Here is a 15,347-nt window from a genome sequence, read left to right on the forward strand (position 1 = left end):
AGGTGTGGCCAACCTACAGCTCACCAGACATAAGCTGCATGAAAAACTATAAATGACGTCTGAGATGAATTAGTAAATGTACTTAAAACATTATAAGATTATTTTTCTTTTATAATTTGGTTGTGCAGTTCTCAAGTGTAAACTTGGTAGATCACAGTGTTATGTCACAATGGCAAAAGATTGGAAACACCTATGACCAACTGAATATAGAAACCTGCCCCCTCTTCCACTCTGAATATTACGCCTTTGTTTTCTTGGCTTGTCTGTATGTGATGGGAATAACACTAATACAGTCATGTCTGGAATGAAAAAAGAAATTCTGGCATTACAGATGCATGATGTACCACAAAAGATAAAACAGTGATGCTCAGTGTATCTCATGGTCTAGAGCAATGATGCTCAGTGTATCTAAGGGTCTAGAGCAGTGGCTATCAGCTTTCCAAATGCTATAATCCTTCAATACAGTTCCTCATGCTGTGGTGACCTTCAACCATAAGATTATTTCATTGCTACTTCATAACTATAATTTTGCTACTGTTATGAATTGTAATGTAAATATCTGATATAAAGGATATCTGATATGTAATCCCATAGAGTATGCGACCCACAGGTTGAAAGTCATTGGTCTAGAAGACTTTACCAGACAGAGCAATGGAATTCAAACTCTTCAGGATGACAAGGGTCATGACATGCTGGATTTTGTATCTGTTGGCTTCTCCAGATTCATCTCACCAAGATCACTTTGATTTCTGCTCTACAGGGTCATAGCTGGTTTCCACTCCTGAACTGCACTACCATGAAGCCCTGGGTACCATGACATCCATCTCATGTCACACATGACTTCTGTGGCCTATAAGTCACCATCAGGACTAGCCCAATTGCCACTAGCAGTCTCCATTAGAAAAGATAAAGTGAGAAGCTCAGAGTCATGCTCCTAGGAAACTCTGGAGACAGCATATCTAACCAGGAAAAGTCATATGGGAAAGGCCAGCAGCAAAGAAAATTTGCAAAAACAAACAAACAAACAAACAAACAAATAAACAAACACTCTAGGTCACAGAGATCCTGAATAGGAGGAAAACCTGGTGAGGGACTCATTGACTGGATATTTCAGCTAAGAAGTTTTGCATGTCCTTTCCTGAGTGGGAGATTCTACAGGTGAAAATTGAATTATAATCACTCATGAGGATTTGGATAAGTGAACAATTGTTTAGAAAGGTATCAGATGAAGTCCCTTGGTCATGTTAAAGAACTTTCTTTCCATCCATGGCCGAGTCTACAAAGATAATTTCAGGTAACCAGGGCTGCATTGTGAGGTCCCATAAAAAAGAGAAGAAGAAGAGAAAGAAGAAGAGGAAGAAGAAGAGAAAGAAGAAGAGGAAGAAGAAGAAGAAGAAGAAGAAGAAGAAGAAGAAGAAGAAGAAGAAGAAGAAGAAGAAGAAGAAGAAGAAGAAGAAGAAGAAGCAACCAAGCAAATAAGGAAACAGAAACTGATTTTCAATGGGTGTAGTTGTAATAAACCTTAAAAGGAAGGGCAAGAAATCCACTCTTGAAAAAGATAAAATTATTTGGCTTAGTTTTTATTTTGATAATGGAGGAAATGTCCCAGTTTGTAAGATCCAAGGAACAGATGGTAGAGGAGATGAGGTCAAAGACACAAAAAAAGGAAACGGGGATGTTTCACGTAGAAAAATTTAGTCCTGGACCTGCCAGAGGACATTTTTTTTTCTGTAAAAGTATTGCAGAGAGAAGTTGAAGATGAGAGAGGATATCAGAAGGTCCAGATGATTATGGTCTGGATTTTGATGTGGGAATTGAACTTTTGAAGACATACTTGTCTTCAGCACATTATCAATAATAATGTGAAGGAAAATGAAAGGAAGGACAAAGAGTGCAATGAATTGGAGACACGAACATGAAGATTGACAAGGACAGAGCTTCCCTGTGACAAGAATGGCCCCGTGAATACTTCAGCCAGTGAACTAAGCTGGCACCACCAGTGAAAGAGTGAAGAAGCTGGCAAGGGTTTTCAAGGCAGGGATTTGGAGATTGCAGAAGAGAGATCAAGGCAACTTTTGTCTGGGTAAGTCATCTTGCATTCTCAGCATGGCTGGAAAGAGAGTTTCGCCAATGGTAGCCTCAAAGGTGGGCTGGGCTTGGCTAATGGCTTGAAAGAAAGCATGCAAAGACAGACAGAAAAGGTTCCCTGGAGAGAGGAGGTGGGACCATGACAAGGGTAGGAGAATGGATTAAAAAACAGGATGTTGAGTGTGGCAAGGTAAGCTATCTTTTAAGACCAATGGCTTTGCAAAGCCCTGAGATGGTGGGCTGAATGGACAGAGTGAGGTGAGAACCCAGAAGTGTCAGCTCTCGGGATACAGGAGTCTCCCAAGACAACGACAGAACTGGCTCTGAACCAGGAGGTTGTTCATAGATGCACAGAAACAGAGGATCTGATAAAAAAGTATTTACAGCCCAAGATTTTTTTTAAAAAAACAATTGAGCTCAACAGACAATTGAGAATCATGCAAATCCCTAATTCCTCACTTGTTTCCTATTGCACTTGCTGTATGTGTCTGCTGTCATGGCTCTCAGATATATTAGGTGTAACTTCTCTTTCTTTCCTTTTTCTTTCTTTGAGACAGGGGCTCATTATGTAGCTCAGGCAAACTTTAAACTTGCAATCTCTTACCCCAACCTCTAGAAGCTAGCTAAAGTACAGTGGAAGTATTGGAAAACCTGGGTCATAATTATCTGTGTGCACGTATGCATTCACATGAGCAGGCATGTCCATATGTGTGTGCAAGTGAGCACACACACACACACACACACACACACACACACAGAGATGCCACAGTACATTTTTGGCTATTGTTTCTCAGATAGCATCCACTATGGAGTTTTCTGGTTGTTTGTTTGTTTGTTTGTTTTTAGGCCTAGTTTCTCACTGGCCCAGAACTTTTCCAGCAGGCTAGGCAGGCCGGCCAGCAAGCTCCAGAGATCTGCCTGTCTTTACCTCTTTAGTGCCAGAGATGTCAATAATGTTATCATATCTGGCTGTTTTCTTTCATAGGTTCTTGGGATTAAGCTCACAGCCTTGTATTTTCATGTAGCCATTATACTGACTGTGCCATTTTCCTAGTCTCTAGTTGTGATTAATTCCCAAAATTTCACCTATGATTGTTATCAGTATTAATAAAACAATGGCCCCAAACCAAGAACTCTTTGTGTGGTTTCATCTGATGTGACTTATGTGGGAATAAACAAAAAAAAATCGTATGTACTCGAGTACATTATAATTTGGCAATACTGATTCATGGTCTCTGGATGAAGCACAGGTCTTCCTGTGAGCTATAAAACAAGGATCCTGCAAGACAGGGGTTGGTGGAACCTGTTCCCTTCATTTCATAACCCTGTTTTGCAGATAGAAAAATATGCCACTGTTGAACAGCGTAGACAGAATGTCTTCAAGTAGCTTACAAAGCCAGTTTTCTGAAATAGCATTCCAGAAATTATTTCACAAAATAAAACCTAAGAGGGGAGATGTCTAAGAAGTGCAAGCAACAACTACAATTCATTTTCTAGATGGATATTAGGGTCTCTTTCTGAGCTGGCCATGGCCTCGCAGACCATGCTTCTCCTTGGCCTGAGATGGTTAGTGGTAAGGGAGGCTGGTCTCTGAGCATCAGGCTGAGGCAGATCCACAGTCGAGAGAGTAAATTGGTTCAATGCCGTGAGAATCTCCGAGTAAACCCCACAGTGACTGCCTGAGAAAATGCAAACAGCTTTCTGCAACAAGGAAAGAATTATTAGTAAATATCCCCTTTCTCCAGCTGCTCCTCAGACTTTGACCCCAACAAGACCTTTGTATTCTCACAATATACCCCAAACTCCTCAATCTGGTTTAGGCTTAAGGAACAATATGTGGTTAGAATGTGCAGTGCAGTTGGAAAAATGGAATTTGAAGAAGGAGGTTGGCATGAAGTGAGATTGATTGCCCTGCGAACCCAGACTTAAGCACTATACCCCATTGTTCTCTTGTTTGTAATGTGTCTTTGGACTTCAGGTATTCCTAGCATGCACAAACGAACAGACTATACTCATGGATTATAATTAAATCTGCAAAACAGCCTAGAGGGCCAGTGTACCCTGCAATTAAGTTGTACATGTTAAGAATTTGTGGGCAGAGGGACATCCCATCTTTTTCTTCCTGAAAGAGTTATTCACAGGCTACCTAGAAGAATCATCATACTCCATTGATGGAGTTGATGTTTCCTGAGTCTTTGCATGTATTTTTTTCCATTGTATAATTTCTATGGAATGTACACACATATGTGTTCACATATATGTTATATGTGCATCATGCATGTGGGTGCTCACATGTACCTGTGTGTGCACATGGGTGGCAGACAATGGACAACCTCAGGTGTCATTCTTCAGGTGCCTACCATGTTTTGGTTGAGAGAGGTCACTCATTGGCCTGGAACTTTGCCAGTAGCCTAGGCCAGCTGGCCAGGAAGCTCCAGGGTTCTGACTATGTCTTCCTCTCAGCTGACCAGCAAGTGCACCCAGATCCATCTCACATGGCCCTGTACTCAGGTGCTTGTCCTTTCTGCCATTAATATGTTGGTAATCAAGCTTTTTTTGAAATGTGTGTCTACAGCCAGGATTGGTGGTCTATGCCTATAATATACCAGCATTTTTCAGAATGAAGAAGGAGGAGTTTAAGGTTGAAATAAGCCTGGGCTATATAACGAAACTCTATGTCAATGCACATGCATAGACACACATGCACAAGTACACATAAACACACACATGCATCATGCATCCACATGGATATGCAGTCACAGGCTCACATGCATAAGCAATGCTGAAGACATTCTCATCGAGCAAAGGTGAAAGCATTGTCTAAAGAATCAGCTCTGTTTGATGGTTAAGAATTGGATCCTCAGGCACTGTTATGAGCTGGAGGGAGCAATTCCTGAAGGCTGCTAGCATTACACTAGGAGGGAAGACATGAGTTCAGTAGGAAGCACGGAAGGAAACTTCAGCATCTTAACTGCATGAGAAAACCAGGCCCAGGTCATCACTCAAACTGAAGCCCTGACTGCCTTCAAAGGAGGAGGCAGGGCTTATAGCTCACACCTGACCATGACTGGGGTAAGTCACAGCCATCCGAAAGTGCTTCTGCCTTGAAATAAACCATAGCTGCAAATATCCAAGCCTTTTAAAATGGTTCCAAAAGGCAAGAAAAGAAATTATTAGGTAATGACAAAGGTCAGGCTAAAAGCTGTTTTTTTTTTTTTTGTTGTTGTTGTTGTTTTTTTTTTCCCTCTATGTCTCTATGTCTTCATTTCATGGTTAGGAGGAGGATGGTGGCAGAGAGACTGAGGTTTTTTGTTGTTGTTGTTGTTGTTTTGAGCTAACAAATGTCTCCCATTTTGAGTTGATGGGAACCAGTATACAGAGGCAGTTAACAGAAAAGAAACTCTTAAGGATAAGACAAACTATGCAAATTTGCCAAACCACTGTCTGCAGGCCACTTGAGTCTAGAAAACTATTTGCAGGGCTATAATCCTTGGCAGATGCATGGGTTCTGGGTGCCTGCCATCACTGTTTGTATGATCTGTATGATCTGGTTGCAATTTGGACTTCCTGTGGGATCAGTCTTGCTGAAGCAAGGGGAGACTCAGAGGCGACCTCCTTCCATACCTCCAAGGGGAGTGCTTAGGATGCAGGCTTCCTGGTCTAGTCTCTGCAAGCCCGTTTATACCCAAGGGTTCTCCTTTTAATGCAATTACTCCTGGGAGGTAATCTTGAGTTCTAATGCAGGCTGCTCTCTGCATCTTTGCCTGTCTCCCCAAGTACAGGGTCTTGTTCTTCAGCCGTATTCCTGACTCTGGTTAGCTCATACTTTGACTGTTTATTATAAAATCTTGCCCATCAAAAAAAAACTTAAAATGCTTTATTCTTCATGAAACTTGTGGTTCCTTGTTCGGGTTTCCTTTTCAACCTCATCTTATCTAGAGATCGTAGTATGTTTGGAAGGCTATCCAACCCCCAGAATAAAGTCCACCAAAATAACAAAATTGGTAGTTTGAAAAAAATTTTTTTACCATCTTTAGTATAGTTGAGAAGCACTTTTCTCAACTCTAAAAATCTTATTCCAAGAAGGAGCTGGAACAAATTTGATTTAATGGATCAGCCTTAATGCCGCAGACAGTTGAATGCTTCAGTGTTTTAGTTGGTGGCATGGAGAAAACTGCCACATTAAAATCTTTTCTTTCTGACCTAGACCATGATTCGTGTAGGCAGAACCTTCATGGGTGTCTGCTTCTTCTCATGAGGTTATAGAAAGCTGGTAACCAACCTCAGGAGGTAGAAAGAACCACTGTATAGCAGAACCCCAACCTTCCGATTGGGCTGCCAATGTTGATCCCACGTCTATTGCTCTGTGTTGACCTAGGCAGGGCATTGGCTTTCCTTGACTGAGAAAAATAGGGGCTGTGTAACTGTTTCTTCTCTTTACATTTATACTTCTCCTCAGACCCTGAGCATTGACAGACCAAGCTGAATAACCTAGCTTGTGATTAATGTAGGTATCTAAATTAAAATTAAAAACGGCACTATTGTCTAGCAGTGTCTCTGTGTGGTCACCCCTGCTTTACCTTGGACGCTGATGTTCTATATTTGGGAAACAAGTAAGGTGAAGTGGGTGAGATTGTTTGTTGATTGTTGCCTAAAGTGACCACGGGTTAGAATTATTATGCTAGTGCTTTAAAAGGCACTCAGCATCCCTCCTTAAAACTTGGGAGACATTGGAATAACTCGATAGAATAGCCAGCTTCTATTGTGAGAACTGAGCCCTGCTGAGGTCAGACTCACTGGACCCTGATGTGCATGTGAGAAGACATTGAGGCTTATGTTGAACTTGGAACTCTACTTTGTTTGCACACAGGTCAAATTTCAGAGGGTTTGGGGAGATATTTGGCATTAAGGAAGCATTTCTCTTTAAAAATCATGATTTAAATGGTAACTCAGTACTCAAGCCAGTAAACACACACACACACACACACACACACACACACACACACACACACACACACCCCTAGTGGGAAAAACCCTATTTAAGCTTCAATGTGGTTTTAATGCTATAAAGCTGTGTATTTATAATAAAAAATAATAATATCCAGGACAATGGCCATATAAGTGATTATAAAAAGTAGAAAAATTATTTGTTTGCTCAGTGATGTTGAATATTTAGGTAGGGACAGGTTTTTATAGAGGGAATCTGGAAAGTCAACATTTGCTAAGGTCCAGGAGAGTCCCTCGATCATTTCAAAGGATCTCTCTCTCTCTCTCTCTCTCTCTCTCTCTCTGGTGTCTCTGGTTTCCTGTAGTGGGTGGCCTAGAAAACGCTTCTCAGGAAATCGGAATGCTTTCTTTTCCATTAGTGTGTGATAGAAATGGGCACAGTGGTGTACCCCATAATCCATGAAGCCAGGAGCCTGAGGTTGGGGAATGGAGAGTTAGAGGCCAACTTGGCCTGCATAGTGAGAACGTGTATCAAACAGAACTGAACTATTAAAAATGAGGACGTTGTGAGCTTTGCAGGCAAATGAATGGAACTAGAAAATATCCTCCTGAGTGAGGTAACTCAGACCCAAAAGGACTTGCATGGTATCTATTTGCTGATAAGTAGATATTAGCCAAAAGGTACAGAATACCTAGGATACAACCCACAGACGGTAAGAAGTTTAACAAGAAGGAAGACCCAAGTGAGGATGCCTCAATCCCCATGGGGGACCCTCTAGAAAGTCCCAGAGACTTGGGATGTGAGAGACTCCCAGGACTCAATGGGGATGACTTTAGCTGAAATGCCTAACAGTGGGGAGAGGGAATGTGAAGAGACCATCTCTAGTAGATAAACAAGGGTCCCAAGTGGAGGGATGGGTTAACCAACTCAGAATTGTTCCTTTCTAAAAGGATTGCAGGGACAAAAATGGAGAAGAGGCTAAAAGAAAGGCTGTCCAGTGACTGGCCCAACTTGGGATCCATCTCATGGGGGGTGGCAGGGGCGGGGGGAGGGCGTCAACAAAGCCTGATGCTATTACTGATGCTGTGATATGCTTATAAACAGGAGCCTTTTGTCCTCCTGGGGCTCTACCAGTTGTCCTCTGAGAGGCTCTCCCAGCAGCTGACTGAGACAGATGAAGATACTTACAGCTAACCATTGGACTGAAGTCAGGGACCCCTATGGAGAAATTAGGGCAAGGATTGAAGGAGCTGAAGGAGATTGTAATCTGATAGGAAGACCAATATTTACAACTACTCCAGACCCTTGGGTGCTCCCAGAGACTGAACCACTGAAGCACATACATGGTCTGGTCCATGGCTCTGGGGCACATATGTAGCTGAGGGCTACTTTGTCTGACCTCAGTAGGAGTGGATGTTCCTAATCCTGTAGAGACTTGAGGCCCCATGGAAGGGGGAGAGGGGGATGGGATGGGAACCTGTGGGAGGAGGGACCAGAAGCAAGGGCCACTGTCTGGAATGTAAATAAATAAAACAATTAATTTTAAAAACCAGAGCAGAACAAAAGAACAAAAGAAAATCATAAAAGGGAGAAGAAGAGCTGGTTACAGGGTTCTGCTGAGACATCTTTTCAGTCATAAATGAGCACAGCCAAGAATTCACAGGAGAGAGAACAAGTTGACTAGAATATCTAGGCACAGCCATTGATGTCTAAGAGGAAATCCCAGGAATGGTGGCAGAAGATGGACAGCTAATGGCCAGATGTTTCAAGACGCACCCACTAAGGCACAGCAGAGCAGGCCATAGTTAATGCAGAGACTCAGAGCTGGTCAAAGTGTTGACAAGGAGAGAATGACTATTGAGTGCTCAGCCCTAAGTGGGAGAACCTATGTAGCCCTAAACTATATCATTAACTGAACCACTTCCAGCACCTCCAGGTCCTAAAGCTCAGAGACCATTGCAGAAGAGGGGGTTAGAGTTGCGGGACAAGGAGGGGTGTTGTGAAATGTTATCCTCTTGATAGGACAAGGCAGTTGCTCTCATGGACTCAAGGTAGCCCACACAAAAATGACACAGGCTCAAGCCACTTAAAACTCCACCGTGGACAGAGGAGGTGGTCACAAGGCTCCATCCCAAGATGATGAAAAATTGGCAGTTGATGACTTTTGGGTAGGGTATCATCTTTTCTTTGGAAGCGTGGCCACTGGTAGATGGCGCATACCCTGGTATATGACCCTGTGCACATGCGCAAAAAGGGCAGCCCCAATTAGACTCAGCAGGGTTCCTTTTTTAAAGGGTGTGTAAAGCTCATGTGACAGAGGAGAAGTTTCTTCTGGCCTTCGATGGTAATAACACAGAGACCACACAGCTGGAGGATGTGCAGAGGGAGACATTTTGGAGCACTCCATACCAAATGGGCTATCTTTATCCAATCTCTTCCCTCGAGGCTGTAGAAGAGCTGGCAGAAGATTATAAAAGGAAGAGAGAGGTGGTAGATGGCTCCAAGGAAATGGAATCTTCTAGACACAACATATAAACTCACAGAGACTGATAGCATGTACAAGACATGCACAGGTTTAAGCCAGAAAGAAATAATCTCAGTACATTGGAGGGAAATGGACACAAAATCCCATCCCTTACTAAGAAACTGTCTTGCAACTAATACCTGCTAAGAGAATGAGTCTGTTAGAGAAAACTGATTTTTCTCTAATGAACATGTGATATATTATCCACATTCCAGAGCAGGCTCCATACTCAGGAGTAGTTGGCCAACATAAAATAGACTCCATGTTTGTGTGTGTCTATGCTGTTTGTTTTATTTTGACTTTTTTGGTCTTTTTTGTTTGTTTTGATTTTATATTTTGAGGGAGAGAAATAACATGAAGTTGGGTGAGCAGGGAAGTTAGGAGGGTCTAGGAGAAGTTAGGAGAGGAAAAAGAATGGGATCAAAATATACTGTAAGATAAATGTAAATATATATTCTCTTAAAACAGCAAAAAGCATATAAACTAAAAAATAAAAGTAGAGATGGGGAGAGAGAGACAGACAGACAGATAGACAGAGAGAAGAGTGTGATGCAGGAGGGAGATGTGTTTTGATATTTCCAGGTGAAATTGGGACCAGGGAAGTTAGAAGTAGACATGATCAGAGTACATTGTATACATGTACGACATTGTCAAAGAACAATAAAATATATTTTTTAAAACTGTAATGTTACTAAAAGAAGAAAAGGAAAATTTGCACATAGGTAGCCTGACCTTTTACAGTTGTTAGGACAGAGTCCTTGACAATGGGTAGCATACACCGGAAAGCTCAAGGGTCTAGAGGCTGAGGAGTCCGACATGGTATGTGCCCAGGAGCAGAGGGGTGCTACTCACCTGCTTTCTTGGCTCCTGGTTAGGAAAGGGGCACATGGAAAGGGAGGAAACAAAAGCAAAGCAAAGCTGGGGAGGCCATCTCAGTGGCTTAACCCCCTGCACCCACAGTTACCGACTGCCCTGAGAATTTGCCCTTGTGAGAATGGCATTAACCCATCCAGAGTGCAGAAGCCCCAGCCTCAAGCACCTCGTAAAGGTCCTACCACCCCTCAACACTTACACTGGTGACCCATTTCACACATTCCAACCAGAGTGCAGAGAGTAAGGCTCTGTGCCTCACCCTGCCTGCTAAGTAAACTTCGACTGCATGTGGGGACTTTATTCTCGACTCTAAAACATTTATCTTTCCTTCCATCTCTGAGGATCTGAGTTCTAATCCCCAGTGCCCACATACATCAAACACCAGGCCCATGTCTGCCATACCAGTGGCCCTGGAGAGGCAGAAAAAGAGGATTTCCTGGAATTCACTGGCTATCCAGGCTAACTGGATTGGTCTGCTCTAAGGTTCATGAAAATCTCCAACCTCAGGCAACAACAAGCCTGTACACACACACACACACACACACTCCAGAGCATACATGCACCCAAGAACACATACAAGCATATACACACATACAGACACACTCATTCATGTGGACACATTCATAAGCACATATACACAAGCATATACACGTATTCACACACACACACACAAAGGCACATATAGACACACACAGCGTACACACACAGTGTACACACACACCCTATATACATATACCATACACCTTTATACACAGAGACACACACAGACATGCACACAGCGTACAAATACACCCTATATACACATACCATACACATTTGCATACACACACACTATACACACAAGCACACACACTTAGACTCACACACACAAGCATAGACACACAGAAGCATACACACACACATACATGCACACCTTAAACAATATATAAGTTATCAATTAGCCTTGATATTACCATTTAGAAAAATTCAAACCTATGTGTTTGAAAACATTTTACAATTCACTTTACACTAGTTTTTTTTACTCATACTCAAAACAGAACAAGTTGTTTATCTTTGTATTGTCTAGGAAGGAATAAACTTGCTGAGTAACTTACTAGCTATGTCACTAATCAATTTAATATCTTAAGAAAAAATAATATTCAAGCAATCTCAATTATAAATGCCACTGACATAAAAATAAAGATTAACATTTTAATATCTATTTTTTAAATCTTTTGAACCTCTTGCAATCTTTTTTAAAGTTTGAGTGCTCTGCTGCATGTACAACTGCAGGCCAGACAAGGGCATCAGGGCATCAGATTCCTTTACAGATGGTTGTGAGCCACCATGTGGGTGCTGGGAATTGAACTCTGGACCTCTGGAAAAGCAGCCAGTGCTTTTAACCGGTGGGCCATCTCTCCCGCCCTTAATAGCTATTTATTAATAAGAGGTTTTTGAAATTTCCCTGGGCAACCTAGTAAATGTTGTTAAAGTGTATTAAGGAGGCTGGAAAATGGCTCAGGGGTTAGAGCATGGCTGCTCTTCCAGATAAGTTGGGTTCTATTCTCAGTAACCATCCAGTGGCTCATAACCATCTCCAACTCCAGTTCCCATGGCCTAATATCATTTTCTGGCATCCAGCATACTTGTGGTATATGCACATCTATGCAGACAAAACACTCATACATATAGAGTACAGTAAATTTCAATGAAATATGTTAAGAACCTGGAAGTAAAGACATTCAGCTTTCCCATATTTAAAGAATTCATACATTATTCTAATTAAGCTATTTTAGGGAGCTATTACTTCATATTGTCATTAAATCTTATATTCAGTTTTCACAGATTGAAAGTTGTTTTTTCTTTTATAAAGAAAAAAGCATAGTCAAGTTGCATTAAAAGAATTTCCTAGCCTTGGGCAGATTTTTTTTTTTTTTATGTAAGACTATGAACACTCCCAAAGAATAAGGAAGAAACAAGGAAGCCAGGTGCTTAGTGCACACTACCACTCAGTTTGCAGGGATCTGTCAATGTTTAATGCAAGTTATCTGTTAGCACTGTCCCTGTCACTGAAAATGATTGTTAAATTGCCACAGAGGGGGAAAGCCCTGTACAGCCAGCATAGTGCACATTAAACAAGTTACATAATATATACAAACATATATAAACAATGTCAGACATAAGGCAAACATTACACTCTAAGAGAGTTAGGGGTCTTTTACTAGAGCATGTGATTCAAGACTCTGTGTGTGAGAGAGATACGTTAAGGGTGCTGCTGTGAAGATCTGGTTACTTACAGTATATGCTAACATTCAAAGACATTATTCTTCAATAAGCTGTTGTCCCTGAAGTCAAAAATCATCTCGATTAAGGGTAAGGAAGGAAGAAATGAGAAGAACTATTTCAGGAAGTATTTGAAATCATTTCATGACACACAATGGCTTTATTTATTACTTCTGCATAAAGAGAGACGCTTACTACCTCTTGTGTCCTTTACTGCTGAGCCTCCTGTTAGGAGAGTCCTCTTGCCTCTACATACAGAGCATTTGGGGTTGAAAAAGGAAGCCATTCATGATGGCAGTGACCCTGGGCCTATGCCTGGGTCCTAGATGGCTCAGTTTGGGGTTCAGGACATCTGTCCTTACACCAGAGACACTGACTGGGCCCTTGTAGCTACTAGGAGAATGTTCTCCAGCAAAGTTGTCTTCTGAGGACATAACTGATCCACAAAGTTCCATTTCTGTTTTCATGCAAATGTGACATTTTCAAGGGGTGATGTTACTTCCTTTCTTAGGAGCCTAAGCTCAGTTTGGTCCTTACCCTGGATGGGATCTGGCTTTGGGACACTTGGTGATGAACAAGTGACCAGCAGACAAGCTGCTTGGACAGAAGGGAGAAGCTCAGACCTGCTCTCAATTGACTCCCAGGCATCTTCCAATGAAGCCCCAGGTTCCGCCCTGACCCTGCATGGTTACAGACCCTATGTCAGGGCCTCTTACACTTTCCCTAGTTCCCGAGGCTCTTCTATGACCCTGCCTTCTAATACCTCTCCACAAACCCCTTTTCTGACCCTGCTTCTAATAGGCTTCTCAGGTCCCGCTCTGGCTCTGTGTTATAGTAGGCCCATGGCCTCGCTCTGACCCTGCTGTGCCATTGGCTCCATAGGTCACTCCGTGACCACACTTGTTACTAGACCCCAGAAGCACTTAAAGTCTGTACTGCACTGCTTTGAGCGTCTCTTCAAGCTTTCACTACCACGCATTCCAGTCTGGGAGTTCTCAGGGCATTGAGAGAGCCTTTGGCAAATCCCATTTTACCACGTGCTATTGACAACAGCTGTGAGAACTCATTTTGGCAAAGATCCTCATGTCTTTGGGCAATATACCAAAAAAGACTTTTAAAAATAGCATTTTATACTAACTCTCCCAAATGTGGCATACCTAGTTATGATTTTGGCTTTGTTGGGGCTATTGATCAAATAACCTATAGAACTTGGGGAACGCCAGGGCCAAGAAGTAGGAGTGGGTGGGTGGGGTAGTGGGTGGGGGAGGGTGTGGGGGATTTTTGGGATAGCATTGGAAATGTAAATGAAATAAATACCTAACTAAAATAAAAGAAGTTGCCTATCGCGGCTCAATAACTGCCAGGTTGCTATGGATAGAAAACACTTGCTCAGGCCAAGACTACACTTGCTTAGACCCTTTAAAAAGAGAAATGGTCTGCTCAGGGATGACCTAAGCAATTTAGGTCAAGCCACTGTTTAGACTGTAGTCCTACCTTTATATCCTGTGGGTTGATCTCAGGATTTGTTTGACATTGTAGAGGTCCCAGAGTTTGAAGATGAAAAATATAGAGGAGAAACTCATCCCGTGCAGAGAACGGCCAGCCCACGTCAAGAATGCTGTCACTGATGGTGCTGGGTCCAATATTGTGCAGCTGCAAGAATGTGGCACATTAGGGAATGACATGTCTATCATGTGTCTGTTTTAAAAAGCACATCTTATCAGCTTTAACTATGGTAGTAGGGAATAGAACACAGAATCTAGCCAGGCCTGGGGCGCTCTGAAATCATGGTATGTACACATTCAGGGCAGACTCAGGCTGGGAAGCTCTCAGCATGGGTTATTCAAAGACTATGCCAGTGGAGCAATTCATATTGGGATGCTTGGGACCAGAAGTCCTTTAAACTTCAGAATACTGCACGTACAGAATGCAAAACCTTAGGTATGAGAATCTCCTATAATCACAAATCTGATGTTTCCTTCACACTTTATTATGCATAGCTTGAAGGCAACCTTTTAAATATCTGTCTACGTATGTATGTATGTATGTATGTATGTATGTATGTATCTATCTATCTATCTATCTATCTATCTATCGTATGTGTGTGCATGTACATGTGCAGATGTCTGTTCAGATATGTGCCTATAGAGGCCAGATGTTGACATCAACTGTCTTCCTCGACTTCTCTGCACCTTATACATTGAGATAATATCTTCCTTGAACCCAGAGCTCCCTGATATGGGACTCACGTAGCTAGTCAGCTTTCTCCAGGGATCTCTCATCTCTGCTCTCTAAACACTGGATGACATGCAGGTTGCCACCCTACATGGCAAGGGCTTTAAGCCACCTGTGCAGCTTCTTATGTTTTTTTTTTTTTTTAACTTGCTGGCGTTTTGCCTACAGTCTGACCCATGAGGTCAGGTTGGTATTTTCTGCTTGCAGTAAGCATCATGCGAATGCTCAAAACAACTCGACTCTGGAGTACATGTTGTTGTTTGTAGATTGGAGAAGATCAGTCTGTACTTACTATGTACAAGCATAGCTATGCTTACCTCGGACTGAAATAAATTCAATGGTAGCACTAGAAATGCTATTTTAATTATATGCTTCCAAAATGTAGCGATCCTTTCTTTACATTGGAATTTGCCTCCC

General features: G+C 42.1%; 1 protein-coding gene across 4 annotated transcripts in view; it reads right to left on the reverse strand.

Annotated features, from left to right (window-relative positions):
- The window catches only part of Itga8 (integrin alpha 8), a 195,354-nt gene that overhangs the window by 34,551 nt on the left and 145,456 nt on the right, over positions 1-15,347 (reverse strand). For all 4 annotated transcript variants that reach the window (NR_138462.1, XM_006497475.4, NM_001001309.3 and 1 more), the window contains one exon: positions 14,190-14,348. Coding sequence is in view for 3 of the 4 variants with exons in the window: in XM_006497475.4 (XP_006497538.1) it covers positions 14,190-14,348 (159 nt within the window). In the remaining variant the exon portion in view is untranslated. The remainder of the gene's footprint in view (positions 1-14,189; positions 14,349-15,347) is intronic.

This window comes from Mus musculus, chromosome 2, assembly GCF_000001635.26.
Source record: "Mus musculus strain C57BL/6J chromosome 2, GRCm38.p6 C57BL/6J".
NCBI lineage: Eukaryota > Metazoa > Chordata > Mammalia > Rodentia > Muridae > Mus > Mus musculus.